Source organism: Chrysemys picta, chromosome 13 (genome assembly GCF_011386835.1).
Source record: "Chrysemys picta bellii isolate R12L10 chromosome 13, ASM1138683v2, whole genome shotgun sequence".
NCBI lineage: Eukaryota > Metazoa > Chordata > Testudines > Emydidae > Chrysemys > Chrysemys picta.
In genome coordinates, this window is record NC_088803.1 from 24062182 (window position 1) to 24080697 (window position 18516).

Genomic DNA, 18516 nt, shown 5'->3' on the forward strand with positions numbered 1-18516 from the left:
AATTATTTAAGAATACTTCTAACATTTTAGATGTTTTGGATTTACAGTGCATAGATTTATTTTTGTATGTATCTTTATTAGTGATTGATATTCAATTGCATTTTTCAGGGGAATAAAAACAGCGGTGTTGATATTACAAAATGACAAAACATCCACCGAATAGAAGAGGGATCAACTTTGAGGTGGGAGCCCAGTTGGAAGCCCGTGACAGATTAAAAAACTGGTATTTTTTAAAACTTAATATTATATTAACTATCACAAAAAGTTTCTTAGAATGTTACAAACACTTGGTGATATTATAGTTTTATTCTTATCACAAATGTTCATGGAATCCTGTTCAGTGGTTTATGGAAAATTCGTTTATTTGTGTTTAACAGGCTTATCTGTGTATAATATACAAATTATAAAGCAACCGTTTCAAAGTGAAGAGTCTTTTTCAGCCCAAAATATCCAAGACAGAACCTCACCTTGCTCCCATCCAGCAGTATTTATGCTTCAGATAGTTTATAAGACCTGCTGTCTTGTACTGATTTCTAAAGGTGGCCAAATACTGGATTGAGGGGCTGAAAGTAGGACTATCCTCCTGTAGTGGGTGCCCTAGGTTGGGAATGTTGCTCTTTTGCCTGCCCTCTGGAGTTGAACTGTGAGGAAGAATATTTGTTGACTATAAATTCTATGATGGGGCAAAAAGAGAGAGTATATTTTGGAGTCATAGGAAGCTAGTTTAGAGCCCAGGTGTTATCTACTGGGCCTGCTCAATAAGCGGGAGGCTGCATTCTGTTTGCACTGTCTGAAGCTTCTGAGTGATCTTCAAGAGTAGTTCCAGATACCTGTAGAGTGCCCTATGCTAGTGAAATTTGGAAATAAGCATGGAGAGATTCATATCGGAGAAGAGCCATCTGAAGATAGCCTGAAATGCCTTTTACCATCACGGTCGTCTAGGAATCTAAGAATAGCATGTGGGTCCAATATTGCCCCTGAAATTTGAAAATCACTGGAACCAGAGATTTACCTTCTGAATGCAAAGATCAGTCATTATTCACCAGTAACTATATTTTTCCTTCTGGCTGCCTGCATCAACTCCATGTTATATGGATTGAGCCTGGCTTTCCTCCAAGAAGCAATCTTGGGTTGGCACAGGCAATCAAGGTTACTGTTTTAATTACAAAGATAGTACTCAGCTCTTTGCCTCTGTCAGCCTACAGATGGTATTGCAACCCAAACGTCTTTTCCATCTCCCTCATCAGTCTTACTACTTCTGATTTGTCAGCAGGACAACAACAAATTGGATTTTTCCATGAGGCCCATTTAGGAGGATGAAGTGCTCATTGACACACTTTACAGCTCTTGTCCTAAAACAGGCTGTTACATCTGAAATGCCTTAAACATTGTTAGTTAGAAAATAGAGAGGAAATTAAAGACATCAGATCTTAAATTCTGCTTGGCTGAGTTTGAGGTATGAAAGAATAAAGGTTGCCATGATAGTTTTACAGCTACAACTATTTAAGAGTATTTGCATCATATCTTAAAATCTTAGCTTTTGCTCAGATTAGGAGGACTGTTTTTTGATTATGGTTCTGTCCTGAATCTTTGTGCATTGGTGGTTTTCCTCCCTCTCTGGCTTTTTCTTCACTAGAGAAATTTGGCATGCTGACACTATGTAATTCCCAAGTCTGCCTGTAACACACCTTGTGTACATGAAGTACTTCCAAGATGTATATTCCGTTACAGCTACTATTGGGTTTATATTTTATTTAAACCTTTGTGGTCCTCCACTGTGCCAGTCTTCAACATTCCAAAAATACTCCTGAGAACCTAAGAATGGCATAATAGGTCAAACCAGTGGTGCATCTAGCCCAGTACCCTGTCCTCTGACAGTGCCAGATGCTTCAGAGGGAATGAATAGGACAATTACTGTATCAAGTGATCCATCCCCTGTCCATCCAGTCCCAGCTTCTGGCAGTCAGGTTTAGGGACACTCAGAGAATGGGGTTGCATCCCTGACCATCTTGGCTGATAGCCACTGATGTACCCATCCTACATGAACTTCTCATTCTTTTGTGAACCCAGTTATACTTTTGACCTTCACAATATCCCCTGGCAACGAAGTCCGCAGATTGACTATGCATTGTGTGAAGAAGTACTTCCTTATGTTAATTTTAAATTTACTGCCTATTAAGTTCATTGAGTGAACCCTAGTTGTTGTTGTTCTTCGAGCGTTTGCTAATGTCGATTCCATTCTAGGTGTTCACGCACTCACGTGTGCGGACGTTGGAGATTTTTGCCTTAGTAGTATCTTTAGGGTCGCTTGTGGTGCCTCCTTTAGTGCCTTGATCATGCGTTGGTATATTAGGCACCGCGGGCCCTACACCCTCTCAGTTCACTTTTACTGCCTGTGTTGGTTAGTCGGAGCGCCTTTCCTTGCACAGCAAAGGCTAGCGCTTTTGACTCTTCTGACTTTAAGCCTTAGGGCCTTGTAAATAGTGTTAAGTAGTTAAGTGTAGTTAGAAGTTAGGGTCCCATCACCTATGCCTGTAAGTGACCCCCACAGCAGCTGCCTCGAGTGCTTGGGGGAATCACATGTGAAGGACAAGTGTTGTCTCTGTAAAAACTTTTGACCCCAGGGTCCAGAAAGAGCGTGATATTTATTTGAGGGCTGTCCTCATGGAGACTGCCCTCCGACCGGCTTCCGAGCCGCCCTGGCCGGACTCAACCCCTAGTACCTCAGTCTCGGAGCGCAGCACACTCCCGACAGCAGGCTCCGCCTGGCACCGCTCGCCATCACTGGTGCCCAAAATGAAAACCAAGAAGCACAGCTCCCTGGCACCAGGCAAGAAAGGGCATTGGGCAAAGGACCCAGTTTGAGCACTCTGGAGCCATGTGGATTTGCTTCCCCAGTCAGGGTCCTTAGCGCTTTTAAAAGATCCACCACCTACTCCCGTAGGGGACCCAAACTTGTGGTGACATCGACACCTTCCCAAGCTCCCCGAGTGCCAAGAGAGGAGAGGCCTCTGCCCACACTGCCGGCACCCTGTGTGCAGCAGGAAGCGGCAAAGGCTCCCTATGAGGGCAAGCCAGCCGCCAAGACCCCCCAGAGGGCAGTTGAGCGCCGCCGCTCCCCTGAGGCAAGGCAGTGCTTTCCGTCTCCATGCCACAGGTCTCTGGCATTGCAGCCCAGAACCTCTTTGGCTTGCCCTTGATCACCGGCACCATGTTTGCGGTCACTGCCATCTTGATGCGTATCGCCTAGCGGGAGGCGCCGGTCACCATATTATTGGCACTTTGCCCTCCTGCTGGTCATCCTCTCAACACAGATCTCCATCAACTGCCCCATGGGAGCACTCTCCATCACGACACTGGTCCCCACGACACTGGTACCAGTCCTCCCACTTCAAGCACCAGTTTCTGGCGGCGATGGTCAGCAGACAGACACAGGTGTTGATGGCCCCGCTGTGGTCACTGGAAGGGGATTCCACTGGAAGGGCAGTTTAGCCCTCGCCAAGACTCCACCGGCGCGATTGGGCACCAGAGGCTGCATTGACTTCTATGGCGCCGCCTTGGCAGCATGGCCAGTGGCCAGCCTAGTGGCCCTATTGGAATGCGTGGGGCATGCCAGTGATGCCGATGCCCCCTTCGTACCGCTCATCTGCTATCACTTTGGAACAACAGTTGGCGGCACTGGGCTCGGTGCATGAAATGCGCTCAGAGGTTGGGGTAGAGGAGATAGTGCCCCCCCCCAAACCCTTTCCTTCATGGGGGATGATGCCCCAGGGCCTCCCCTGGCGGTACAATCATCATCCTCATGTCCGGATGAGGTGGTCATGGGACCCTCGAGGGCCAGCCGCCAGGCGATTTTAAAGAACAAGAACACCAGGCCCTGCTTCGACGGATGGCTGAGAACTTGGGCCTAGAGGTGGAGGAGATGGCTGAGCAGGCGGACACCTTGTTCAGTGTGCTCTCAGCCTGTACCCTGCCCATGATGTGCTACCAGTGCATGATGGGGTCCTGAAAATTGCCAAGGCCCTCTGGAAAACCCTGTCGTCCATCTCTCCTACCACCAAAAAGGACGAAAAGAAGTAGTGTCCCAACCAAAGGGTTTGAGTACCTATATACCCACCCTTCTCTGGGCTTGCTGGTAGTCTCTGTGGCCAATAAGAAGGAGAAGCAGGGGCACACCAGTTCCAGCTCTCAAAAATAAAGAGGCCAAATAATGGGACCTTTTAGTGAGGAAAACTTTATTTGACAGCCAGCCTGCAATTCTGGGTGGTGAACCACCAGGCTTTCTTTGGTAGGTACAATTTTAACTTATGGGACTCTCTCTGTAAGTTCAAGGAGCCGCTCCCCCAAGATTTGGCGCAGGAATTCGGCACCCTGGTAGGGGAAGGTACCACAACGGCCATGTGCTCTCTCCAAATGGCATGGGACGCGGTGGACTCGGCGGCTAGGGTGGTCGCATCGACAGTGGTCATGTGGCACAGCTCCTGGCTTCAGACCGCTGGCCTGTCCCAAGAAATGCAAACCTCAGTCCAGGACCTCCGATTCAATGGGAATGGATTCTTAGGTTGCATGGGTTGAAGGACACTCGGGCCACCCTCTGGCTTGCCAGGCTTTCTTGCCCCACCTGAAGGGCAAGGTAGTGGAGGTCCTGACAGACAATACCACCATGATATATTACATCAACTGGCAGGGCGGAGCCAAGTCATTGGTCCTTTGCCAAGAAGCTCTCCGCCTTTGGGACTTTTGTGTGCAGCATACCATTCATCTGGTAGCTGCGCGCCTGCCTGGGATCAGGAATGTATTAGCAGATCACCTCAGCAGGAAGGCCTCATTTCGCCACGAGTGGTTGCTCCATCCAGAGGTGGACAGTATAATCCCCCAGAGGTGGGGGACTCTCCGGTTGGACCTGTTTGCAGCCAGGCAGAACAGGAAATGCCGTGTGTTCTGTTTGATATGGGGGATGGACAGGGACTCCCTGTCAGACGTATTTCTCATCCTGGGGTCAGGGGCTATGATATATGGCTTCCCACCAATGCTGTTGATTCAGTGTCCCTGTGAAAATCAAGCAGGACAGCGCAAAGATTATCTTAATAGCCCCTGCGTGGCCTAGCCAGCACTGGTTTAGCACACTGCTGAACCTTTCAGTAGCCACCCCGCTGGATCTGCTGTCCCAGAACTAAGGCAGCCTTCTGCACCTGAACGTGGCTATGCTACTTGACAGTATGGCTGCTGCATGGCTAAACGCGGACAAACAGGAATGCTCAGCCCTGGTTCAGCAGGTCTCGTTGGGTAGCAGGAAACCCTCCACCAAAGCTGCTTACCTGGCCAATAGAAAAGGTTCACATGCTGGGCCTCGGAACAGCCTATTCAGGCCCTTCAGGCTTTGCTGCAGGAGATCCTGGATTATATTCCGCACCTCAAACTTCAAGGTTTGTTCCTGTCATTGGTCAGGGTCCATCTGGCTGCTATTTCGGCTCCACTCTCTGTTCCAAGGCAGGTTTGTCTTCGCTCATGATATGATGACCTGTTTTTTGAAAAGTCTGGAGCATCTCTACTTGCATGTCCGGGATCCCATCCCTCCTTGGGACCTGAATCTCGTGCTGCTGAGACTCATGGGGGCTCCCCTTCGTGCTCCTGGCTTCCTGCTCTCTCCTGAAAGGTTTCGTTCTTGGTTGCGATAACGTCAGCCCGCAGGGTGTCTGAGATCAGGGTTACTTCAGAACCGACCTATACGGTATTCTTCAAGGATAAGGTTCAGCTGCGACCACACCCAGCATTTCTGCCCAAGGTCATTTCCCAGTTTCATACTGACCAGGACATGTGTTTACCTGTCTTCTTTGCAAAGCCTCATATGTCAGTTGAAGGATGCAGGCTGCACGGTCTGGATGTCCGGAGGGTGCCGGCCTTCCACATAGACAGGACAAGGCCATTCCGTAAGTCGCCGAAGGTATTTGTTGCGGTGGCAGACAGAATGAAAGGTCGCCCAGTGTCTGCTCAAAGGATTTCATCCTGGATCAGTGCCTGCCTCTGCTGCTATGAGCTGGCAAACATGCCTCTGCCGGGAATCATTACGGCACATTGATCAGGGCACAGACGTCATTAGCGGCCTTCCTGGTGCAAATTCCAATCCAAGAGATCTGTAGAACCGCTTCCTGGTCTTCTGTCCACATGTTCGTGTCTCATTATGCACTTACTCAGCAAGCTCAAGATGATGCTGGTTGTGGCAGAGCAGTGCTGCAAGCTGCACAACCATGAACTCTGAGCATACCTTCGTGGACATTGCTTGTGAGTCACCTAGAATGGAATCGACACGAGCACTTGAAGAAAAGCGGTTATCCACCTTTTTGTAACTGTTGCTCTTTGAGCTGTGTTGCTCATGTTCATTCCATTACCCGCCCTTCTGCCCCTGTGTCGGAGTTGCCGGCAAGAAGGAACTGAGAGGGCGTAGGGCTGGCAGTGCCTGATATACCGACGTATGAGCGTGACACTCAAGGAGGCGCCACAGCTGACCCTATGGATACTGCTAAGGCAAAAATCTCTTGACAACTGCGCTTGTGGGCGCGCGCACACACCTAGAATGGAATGGACATGAGCAACACATCTCGAAGAACAACAGTTATGAAAAGAAGAACAGGAGTACTTGTGGCACCTTAGAGACTAACAAATTTATTAGAGCACAAGCTTTCGTGGACTACAGCCCACTTCTTCGGATGCATATAGAATGGAACATATATTGAGGAGATATATATACACACAATATATGTTCCATTCTATATGCATCCGAAGAAGTGGGCTGTAGTCCACGAAAGCTTATGCTCTAATAAATTTGTTAGTCTCTAAGGTGCCACAAGTACTCCTGTTCTTCTTTTTGCGGATACAGACTAACACGGCTGCTACTCTGAAACCTGTCAGTTATGAAAAGGTGGGTAACTGTTTTTTATGTGATGGGGTAAATAATATTTCCTTATTCACTTTCTCCACACGATTCATGATTTTATAGACTTCTACCATATCTCCCCTAAGTTGTCTCTTTTCCAAGATACAGACCCAGTTTCCTCATATGGAAGCTGTACCATACCCTAATCATTATTTTTGCCCTTTTCTGTACCTTTTCCAGTTCTAATATATCTATTTTGAGATATGGCAACCAGAACTGCATGCAGTTTTCAAGATGTGAGCATACCTTTGATTTATATTTTGATATTTTTTTTATCTATCCCTTTCCTATTGGTTCCTAATATTAACTTTTTTGACTGCTGTTGCACATTGAGCAGATGTTTGCAGAGAACTATAAGAACATAACGGCCATACTGGGTCAGACCAAAGGTTCATCTAGCCCAATATCCTGTCTTCTGACAGTGGCCAATGCCAGGTGCCCAAGAGGGAATGAACAGAACAGCTAATCAAGTGATCCATTCCCTGCTGCCCATTCCCAGCTTCTGGCAAAAACTATTAAAGAGATCACCCTCGTTTGTGTGCTTGTTGACTCTATCAAAGAATTCTAATAGATTGGTGAGGCACAATTTCTCTTTACAAAAGTCATGTTGACTGTTTCCCAACGTATTGTGTTAATCTATATGTCTGATAATTCTGTTCTTTATTATAGTTTCATCCAGCTTGCCTGGTACGGAAGTTAGGCTTACCAGCCTGTAAGTGCTAGGATTTGCCTCTGTAGCCCTTTTTTTTTTTTTTTTTTTTTTAAATAGGCGTTACATTAGCTACTCTCCACTCACCTGGTACAGAGGCTGGCTTAAACAATAGGTTACATACTGCAGTTAGTAGTTCTCAATTTCATATGAGTACCTTCAGAACTCTTGCATGAATACCATCTGGTCCTGGTGACTTACTACTGTTTAATTTATAGATTTGTTCCAAAAGCTACTCTATTGACACCTCAATCTGGGACAGTTCCTGGGATTTGTTACCTAAAATGAATGGTTTAGATGTGGGAGTCTCCCTCACATCACGTGCAGGGAAGACCAATGCAAAGAATTCATGTAGCTTCTCTGCAATGGCCAGGTTTTCCTTGCGTGCTCCTTTAGCACCAATGTCATCCAGTGATCCCACTGTCTGGCAGGCTTCCTGCTTCTGATGGATTAAAAAAAAAAAAAGCTGTTAGTTTTCGTTTTTTGCTAGTTGCTCTTCAAACTATTTTTGGCCTGCCTAATTATACTTGACTTGCCAAAATTTATGCTCCTTTCTGTTTTCTTCAGTAACTGCTGTAACTGCTTCTGTTGCTGCATGCCTCTTGGCTCAATTTTGCAATTCCGGGTGGCATGTTCTCTGCTCAATACAGGTAGTTCTGGAATGTAATTCTGGAAGCTACTGAGATTCTTTCCCCCCTTTTGCTATGAACCTCTGAAATGGAGCAGGCAAGGTTTGTCTTTCATCATTTTGGGAGAGACAGCATAAAACAAATATTTATTTGAGTTTTGCTGTTGCTCTAGCTGGAGCTGCTCTACTCTGCTTCCTGTTCAGCTGACTCCAGGGTTCATCCCATCATGATGCTATACTTTCAATAAAATTGTCATTGCATGGCTCGTGCATTGTGAACTGGACCTTTATGTCTCTCATTCTACTTCTAAAATACTTTCAAAATGTAATTATTAGATCATATATTCAATAAAAAAGATTGGACTTGGCAGGGTTTGGGCCCGAGAATGCTGTGGGGCCTAAAGTCTGCGTAATTTAAATGGGTGACACTGGAGTGAGTTTGTCTGTGGAGTGATTTTTCCAGGCATCCCTTTTGGATGATATTAATTCTGGTAAGAGGAGTTCCTGAAGCCAGTCCCAGGTCCTCTTTATTCCAGTAGGGAGTAGGTTACCAGTCTATTCCTAACTGATTTTATAGAGGCAGTTATGGAGCAATGCCTCCCTCAATCGCTCATTCCTGGAATTGCACAAAATTAATGATGCACTTCATAGAGGTCCCATGTGATAATTAGAAATAAATGTACTAATGCCTCTTGGATTTGTACATTGATTGTTACCCCCACCCTGCACATCAACCCAAGTCCACATTAAAAATTAAAATGGTCAGGAAATGTAAGTGCATTTCCAACAGCAATATTAACATACATCCACCACAAAATATATTAAACTTGTCAACTTTTTTGTGCAGATCATACTGTCTTCTGCAAGAGTTGCAGATGCTTAGCATCAGTAAAGATTTGGCTTTGAGATTTTTTTTTTATATATAATTACTCTTTCCTCCTAAGCTGTGTATTTTTAACAAAATAATCAGCATTCAAATGAAGGATTTATGAGGTTTTCTTTTCTATTGCATGTAGATACAGTAACTGTTAGTATTTCACAAGCTTTTGCGTCGTACATGTAGGATTTAGATTGTTTTAAGTAGAAGTGTAACTGTTTTTTGTAGTTTGTATTCATTTGACCTATCCTCGAGGGCCTTAATAATCTTAAAATATTACTTTTGCTGAGAACTGGATGTACTTGCAATTAGATTTGAATAAAATATCACTAGAGTACGTGCTTCGTGTGTGTGTGTGTGTGTGTGTGTGTGTGTGTGTGTTTAGTAGTACCTTGTAGTCCGTTATGGCAGATTCATAATACTGTTAAATTTCTTTAATAAATGAGAATTTGCCTAGAGAATTTTCGCTTCTGTGCTAACTGATTAGAAAGTTTTCAAATTTCTAATTGGACAAGTACAGGTAAGTTGAAAACTTTTTTCTTTTTTTGCATAAAACAACAAAAATCTGATTCAGAGGCAAAAGTATTGGTATTAAGCTGTAAGTGTATTTAGGGTAAGAGATGTATTAATGAAACACCCACTTATAGTACTATAGCTACTGAAAGAGTTAATATACAATTTCTCTCAAACGCTTACAGATGCTACATTATATGTTCATTTTGTAGCATGTTTTATTGCATATTTATTTCAATTGACTTTCATGATTCTGGATTGTCCTCTTATATAGAATAGTACACCTTACCACAGGATGCTGTGTATCCATCTAAAGTTGTAGTGAAAAAATTGTTTGACATTCAAATGTAGTATTTGAGAAGTATGTGGTCATGTAATTTAAGACTGTTCTAATACATGTGCACAAGGAGCAGAGTAAAGGTTGTGTTGTGTCGTGTCATCTTGAAATTTGTGATGTTTATAGCTTTGCTTGCCTAATCATGCAACCATAATGTTCTCTAAAGGTAGCTCAGTAGAATAAATTTCTTTTAGTTTGTTTTTAAAAAATAAAAATAAAAGTTGGTGTTTAATGTGCAATTCATTTATCTGTGTGTCTGTCTTCAGCCAGCCTTTTCTAGGCGGCACTCTGGTTCTGCTGCCATGTGCAGGAAATACATGAGCTTATGTTTAATGGATGATACTGGTATGCCTGCCTCTTCAAAATGTCTGACCTTTGTTGCTACAAGTACTAGTGCAGAATGGGAGAGAGAGCACCAAACAAGGCCACCCCTTTCTCCAAGCAAAGGCAGGTGACTTATGTATGTTGTAGTTATAGGCACTGGTTTATGATACTGTCACCAACTATTTGATAAAATTAACTCTGTACCAAAAGTTTCTAAGAGCTAGTCAACGCTACTGAAATGCTTTTGGCATTCTCAGCTGGTAGGAAGGTCTCGTGTGTGTATCTGGACATGACAGATGAAGGGATTCATTTTCCAGTTCTTGTCCGAGGTCATTCCACCTTTCATGGGTCCTGCTTGATTGAGATGGAGGATGGTGGTAGGTAAAATATGATAACGTTTTTGTTGACTTTGAAGTCTGTCTTCGGGCTGAGCAAAATAGAACATCTTCATTCTTCTTGGGGGGTAGGAGTAATTGTGTATCTCTAGAGTACAAACCTTTTATCAATGTCTGTTGTGGTCTTATGCCAAATAGGTCATAGCGGTTGAGATACCTTATAGATTTGAGAGGGAGCTATGCAGGCTGTGAGATCTAGCTGTTGGCAGTTTTTTAGATTTGGTTTCAATAAATATTTCATGGATGCTTCCTATAGGGGAGAGATCCTGGAGCACTGGGCCAAGCACATGAGCTGAGGCCTGAACCAGAGGCTATGAACCAAAGTTAGGCCATGTATTAAAGTAGATGTTCGCAAGTTCACTGTCCAATGTATGACATTGGCAAAAGTATTACTAGTGTTGCTAAAACATAGGCACTCCTAAGAAGTAACAGATACTGGGTATATGTGAGAACACACTCCAAAAAATAGCCCAAGAATATCCTGACTGAACACCAAATAAGAGGATGTTTTGCCTGAGACACCTGGAGCATGATACAAGGGGAGTAACAATCAAATGTCATGAAACACATAAAGAGATAGGTAAGTTGTTTGTTTCAGTCTATAAATGTTGGGGTACCTTGTTGTAACCTTTTGTGTGGGACATGCAGATGGGACAGCAGAGACTCCTGCGGACTGAGCTGCTCCTTGCCACAGGGCATCTGGCCGAGTGCCTTTGTTGCCAAACTTGAGTCTGTGGTCTTTCTGGGTAGTACTGTCGAGGTCTGCTGAACCAACTATCTGCGCTAGGCTGGGACAGCAGATGGAGAGAGCGCACACACACCTTACTGACCACACTTCCTAATCTAACATCTCTCTCCATTTGAGAAAATTATAGAAGGTGAATGTCCCAAAAGTGTTACGTAGCATTGTGACCTCCATCTCTTTCTGCTGTGTATAACAGTTTGTAAAAAAGTTTCCAATAATTTTGAAGATATCTTCTGGTTCTTCTTTGAGTAGATGCAGATGTGAATTCCACTTAGGTGTATGTGCGTGCTGGAACCTTTTCTCTAGCAGTACCCATAGAGGGTCAGCACTTGCACCTCATGGCTGTGGCCCCTCCCCTGGCTATATGAGTGGGTGACAGCCCTGCCCTCCCCTCCCCCCAGTTCCTTATCGCCCATGGCGATGAGAGTCAGAGTTCTGTGTGGTTGTAGTCTCACAAACTCTCATTTAGTGGTAGCCTAGTTTATTGTTGTTGTGTATATAGTCAGTTACTTGGGGTAGGTCTACACTTACCGCCGGGTCCGGCGGTAAGCAATCGATCTTCTGGGATCGATCCCGGAAGTGCTCGCCGTCGACGCCGGTACTCCAGCTCGGCGAGAGGCGTATGCGGCATCGACGGGGAGCCTGCCTGCCGCGTCTGGACCCGCGGTAAGTTCGAACTAAGGTACTTTGAATTCAGCTACATTATTAACGTAGCTGAATTTGCGTACCTTAGTTCGAAGTGGGGGGTTAGTGTGGACCAGCCCTTAGTGTTCACTGGTGCTGCCCTTACCGTGTCTCTCCCTTTTTGTGGAAGGACGATCCCAAACAGTGACTCCCACACAGGGTGCTTGCTTTGTCTCAGCAAGGTCCACCTTAAGGAATACTGTTTAATTTTTAAATTGTTTAAAAAGTGGAATCAGGTGGTGCTGGACCTTCGCCTCAAGCAGTACCTGTTTGAACAAGTTATGCGGCCTTATCTGGTACAGAGGCCCTCCTTGGGCTGAAGATCGCCCTCGAGCTCGGAGAGTGCTCCCACCTCTTGTTCTGGGACAGATGCCTCACTGAAGAGACAGAGGAGCTGTTTCTTTTCAGCACCAAAGAGGAGGTCTCTTAAGACTGGGACGCTCCAGGTGACTGGAGGAAAAGTGCAGACCGGCACAGGCCCAGTTCTGTGCCATCCCACACACCAGGTACCTCTGATCTTCCTCGTTACCAAGAGAGAAGGGCAGAAACCTCATACCATTGACTCTAGTTCTGGCCTCTGGGTGTCTGTTGAGTGTGGTACTGACAAGGTAATTACCGGCACCAACTGTGTCCATGTTGTTAGCATGCCAGGCAGGTGCAGACCTCTGCCTTTTGGTCCCGACCTCACCATTGGTCCAGGACTTTCCCAAGGCTGTGCCGCCTATGACCCCTCCAATGGAGGAAGCCGCCAAGCCTTGTGTCTGTCAGCGCTGCATCTGGATGCTTCCCTTCTGTGTTGGGGATGGAGTCAGTGCAGGGAACCTTGGCCTGGGACTCTCGTTGGCCTGCTGCATTCCACACTTCAAGTTGGCTCCCGCCTTCCCCCTCTCCCCACCCCGCAACATTGCCACCTTCAGGTGCTCTAGTACTGATGTTTGTTCCAGGACCGCCCACTGCCTGTGGCCCCGGCATGCTCATACTACCTTCATTGAGAGCACTGATTCCCGCTTCTTTCTGGGCAACAGATGAATTGGACTGCCTACTGGCTCTTTCAGGCATCACTCTGCTTATGTTGCCAAGATCGTGTGGCTCTGATTCAAAATTGGAGTTGTCATCATTCCGCTCTGCATCACTTAATGAAATCCAGGGGCCACCAGTGAACCAGTATGGCTTTCAGGGTTGGCAGATGCCTTGTGGCCGGGACGGAGGTCCCTGGCCTGGTCCCTATTGGTCACCAATGTCCTATTCCAGTGGTTCTGAACCTATTTACCATTGTGGGCTGCATCCAATACTACCTGTATGGCACTGAGGATGTCACATGGGACGCAGCTGTGTGCTGATTGGGCCGCGGGTTGAGAACCACTGCCCTACTCCTATTAGTGGCCTTGGACTCAGTGAGATGCTCCTCATTCACAGAGATCCCACTTAAAGCTGAAGTCATCCTCCGGGTTGACAGTGGTGGATCTGAATCAGACTTAGGCCAGGCCATCAGTGGTCTTCCTCCCCACAAAACTGCTATTGTCCTCCTCCCGGGTATGTCTTCCTGGGAACGAGAGCTGGTTTTGGGTCAGCCAAGATCTTTGTCCTTGTTGCCGGACAGTGCTGTGTTGCTGAGTTCATCCTCTCCTTCTATCCTGGAGGACTTTTAAGGCGTACCAGTAGACGCATCCCTGGGCTTCCAGGCAGAGTTCCTCCAAGAGAACACACACAAACTGGTGGACATTTTACAGCCTGCCATCCCCTGGAGAGTGGGCCTCCTGATCAATGATGCACTCCTCGAGCCGATGAGAGCCCTATGGAGGGAGTACACAGGCTGTGGTAGTGAAATACTTGAAGTGCTGCTTTGGTCCTATGCAGGGATGTCAGGGGTTCTGTTCCCATCCAGCCCAGAACTCCCTGGTAGTAATGATGGTAAATAAGGCCTGGCAGAGTAGGTTCGTGTCTACTGCCAAGGATAGACACTCCAACCAGTTGGATGTTGTGGGCAGGAAGGTCTATACCTCATTGTCCCTGCAGATGAGGATTGCTAATGAATAGAGGCCCTACCAAATTCACGGTCCATTGTGGTCAATTTCATGGCATAGGATTTTAAAAATCCTAAATTTAATGATTTTAGCTATTTAAATCTGAAATTTCATTGTGTTGCAATTTTAGGGGTCCTGACCCAAAAAGGAATTGGGGGGTGGGAGGGGTTGTGGTACTGCTACCGTTATTTCTGCGCTGCTGCCTGAGAGCCGGGTAGATGGAGAGCGGCGGCTGCTGGCTGGGAGCCCAGCTCTGAAGGCAGAGTCACTGCCAGCAGCAGCACAGAAGTAAGCATGGCTTGGTATGGGATTGCCACTCTTCTGTACTGCTGCCTGCAAATCTGAGCCCTTAGTCAGCAGCTGCCACTCTCTCTGGCACCCAGCTCTGAAGGCAGAAGCACAGAATGATGACATGGTATGGTATTGCCACCCTTACTTCTGTGCTGCTTCTGGCAGGGCACTGCCCCCAGAGCTGGGCGTGTGGCCAACAGCCACTGCTCTCTGGCCGCCCAGCTCTGAAGGCATAGCAGAAGTAAGCCTGACAATACTATGACTGCCCTAAAATAACCTTGTGACCCCTTGCAACTCCCTTTTGAGTCAGGACCCCCAATTTGAGAAACGCTGGTCTCCCCTGTGAAATCTGTATAGTGTAGGGTAAAAGCATGCAACACCAGATTTCACGGGGGGAGACTAAATGTCACGGTCTGTGATTTTTCATGGCCATGAATTTGGGAGGTCCCTACTAATGAAGTGACTTTACAGGTCAAGTATGACTGCCTAAATTGGTCAGTCATGGCTAAATTTGAAGAGCAATTGTCCGAGCTGTCACGTGAGGAGTTTGAGGTGTTGGTTGCAGAGGGCTGTTTGTCCTAGAAAGTCCCTGCAGTCTATCCTTGAGGTTGTGGACACTGCGGCCAGGTTCATGGCCTTGGCAGTAGCCATGAGGAGGGCTTCCTGGTTGCAAAACTTTGGGGTTGCCCTAGACGTCCAGTAAGCCATAAAGGACTTGCCCTTTGATGGCTGAGTCTTGTTCTCGGACAAGATGGGTGACACCTTGCATTCCTTCAGGGATTCCAGGGCTGCCTTGAGGTCCTTGGATGTGTACATGCCATCCGTGCGAAGATGCCACTATGGGGCGCAGCAGCAATATCACCCACAACCTGCCTTTGTGTAACGTTGTCCCTGAAAAAATGGAATACCGTATAAACGGTATATATATCCTAAAAAGAGGTTTATATCCTATATAAAACCGATATATCCTAAAAAGAGGAAGCAGTCGGGTGCATGCTTTGGGCAGCTCTGTCTCTCCCTTGGCACAGGCCATGTGCCCATTTTTTACTCCTTTGTCCAAAACAGTGGTCCAGTCATTCCTCACTCCTCCCATCCCTTTGGTCCACTTTTACAATGCTTGGGACTCAGTTACCTCCAACAGCTGGGCCCTAGACACTGTAAGATCAGGCTATGTTCTCTAGTTCCTCTTCATGTCCCCTTTCCTCCTCCTTTTCCGTCCCTCTTCAGGGATCTCTCACAAGACACTGCTTGTTGAGCAGGTTAGCTCTTTGAAGTTGGGAGCAGTGGAGGAAGTTCCGCCGGAACACTTGGGCCATGTTTTTTATTCCCGGTACTTCCTGATACCATAATTCAAGGGCGCAATGAGACCTGTTCTCGACCTTCGTGGCCTCAACAATTTAATCAAAGTACATGAGATTCTGTATTGGCTATCCTCCTCGTGCTGTCTTAGAACGACTGATTCGCTGCTCTGGACATTCAGAACACGTACTTTCATGTGGCCATTCTGCTAAGCCACTGGAAATTTCTTGTGTTTTGTGGTAGAAGAACGCCACTTTCAGTATACTGTTCTCTTGTTTGGCCTCTCTTCTGCCCTGCTTTTTGATAAACAAAAGAGATAGTATGTGGTGAATTGAAAAATACAAGTACTGTAGTGCAATCCCTTTGTCATGAAAGTGCAACTTACAAATGTAGATTTTTGTTGTTGCATAACTGCACTCAAAAACAAAACAATGTAAAACTTCAGAGCCTACAAATCCAGTCAGTCCTACTTCTTGTTCAGCCAATTGCTAACACAAACAAATTTGTTTACATTTACAGGAGATAATGCTGCCCTTTTCTTATTTACAATGTCATCAGAAAGTGAGAACAGGTATATGTGTGGCACTTTTGTAGCTGGCTTGCAAGGTATTTACGTACCAGATATGCTAAACGTTCATGTGCCCCTTTATGCTATGGCCACCATTCCAGAGGACATGCTTCCATGCTGATGATGCTCATTTAAAAAAAAAATGCATTAATTAAATTTGTGACTGAACTCCTTGGGGGAGACTTGTATGTCCCCTCATCTTTTTTACCTGCATTCTGCCATATATTTCATGTTATAGCAGTCTTGGATGATGACCAAGCACATATTGTTCATTTTAAGAACACTTTTACTGCAGATTTGACAAAATGCCAACAAGGTACCTATGTGAGATTTCTAAAGATAGCTACAGCACTCAACCCAAGGTTTACGAATTTTCCCAAATCTGAGAGGGATGAGGAGGGATGCTTTCAGAAGTCTTAAAAGAGCAACACTCCGATGCGGAAACTACAGAACCCGAACCACCAAACAATAAAATCAACCTTCTGCTGGTGGCATCTGACTCAGATAATTAAAATGAATGTGCGTCGGTCCGCACTGCTTTGTTATCGAGCAGAACCCATCATCAGAATGGAGGCATGTCCTGTGGAATGGTGGTTGAAGCATGAAGGGACATATGGATCTTTAGCACATCTGGCACGTAATATCTTGCAATGCCAGTCAGTGCCATGAGAACGCTTGTTCTCACTTTCAGGTGACATTGTAAACAAGAAGCAGACATTATTATCTCCCTCAAATGTAAACAAACTTGTTTTTCTGAGCGATTTGGCTGAACAAGGAGGAGGACTGAGTGGACTTGCAGTTGCTTGGAATTTTACATTGTTTTGTGTTTGAATGCAGGTTTTTTGTATATAATTCTGCATTGGTAAGTTCAACTTTAATGATAGAGATTGCACTACAGTACTTAGGTGAATTGAAAAATACTATTTCTTTTGTTTTTTACAGTGCAAATACTTGTAATAAAAATAAATATAAAGTGAGCACTGTACATTTTGTGTTGAAATCAATATAATTGAAAATGTAGAAAATATCCACAAATATTTAAATAAATGGTATTCTATTATTGTTTAACAATGCAATTAATCACGTGATTAATTGTGATTAATGTTTTTAATCGCTTGACAGCCCTTCTTAAATCTAATGAACTGCAGGTTTAGACAAGAGCATGCTTACTTGCATTACTCCTTGATCAGACAGAATTGCTGAGTTCCTGTTGATTTATACCTTAGAGCTGCTGGAGTGAAATAGTTAAGTTGCCCCTGCTGGGGGTTCTGAAAACCTTGGGTCACAGCTTTGAATGCTTCAGAAACTGTAATTTGGTCTTGGAGAGATTTAAAACTTGAGTATCTTTTTAACTATGTCTGTGAGGTTTAGCCTTTAAAAATGTTGGTACATAGCCTCAATGTTGAGATTTTTGGATGTGTTCTCTTGGCACTGGCACGTGGTCAAATATAGTTAATGGATAGAAAGGATATTGTGGCAACCAGGGGGGGACCAGTTTGAGAAATTATGTAATTTATCCTTGGGAAAAATGGTAGTAATGTCTATATATCCATGAGGTTCCTGTCTGCACATGTCAGGCTGTTAAATGGTAGTAGCTGCAGTGAGAGGTCTGCCTAAAGTTAATGTGTTTCTGATAGGTTCAGTCACTACTAATTGTTGGGTGATCCCACTTGCAGTCCAGTATTTCTTCTATCTTATGAAATAGATCTGTCAATTGATGAGGAGGTGTATACTGAACCCAGAATGATACTTCACCATTTATGAGGCTGTCATTGTGGGAAATTAGAGGCATGAGAGAAGTGCAGGTTGAGCCAAGTTGGGTTTAAACAATGCATAAACGTTAAGGAGAACATAAAGCAATTTATAATGAAATGATTTGGATAATGATAGGCTGGTTATCATGACACCAATGCTGGGCAAAGCAGTGGAACTGCTGGTTTCAAACTTTATCCATAACAATTTATTGTGATTGAAAATAGGTTCTTGTCAAAGTACAATATCAGATTGGTTGGCAAGATTACAAGTTTGAATGGTAAGGGTAACTTGTGTAATATATTTTTCTGTTAGATAATTGATTTATTACTTCATTATTTATTACATGAATTGCCTAGGGAGGTTGTGGAATCTCCATTACTGGGGATTTTTAAGAGCAGGTTGGACAGACACCTGACGGGGATGGTCTAGATAA

General features: G+C 45.1%; 1 protein-coding gene across 1 annotated transcript in view; it reads left to right on the forward strand.

Annotated features, from left to right (window-relative positions):
• PHF20 (PHD finger protein 20) overlaps positions 1 to 18516 on the forward strand; it is a 135205-nt gene that overhangs the window by 14408 nt on the left and 102281 nt on the right. Inside the window, exon 2 of the mRNA XM_065565232.1 lies at positions 109 to 223. Coding sequence (XP_065421304.1) covers positions 141 to 223 — 83 coding nt within the window. The 5' untranslated portion in view covers positions 109 to 140. The remainder of the gene's footprint in view (positions 1 to 108; positions 224 to 18516) is intronic.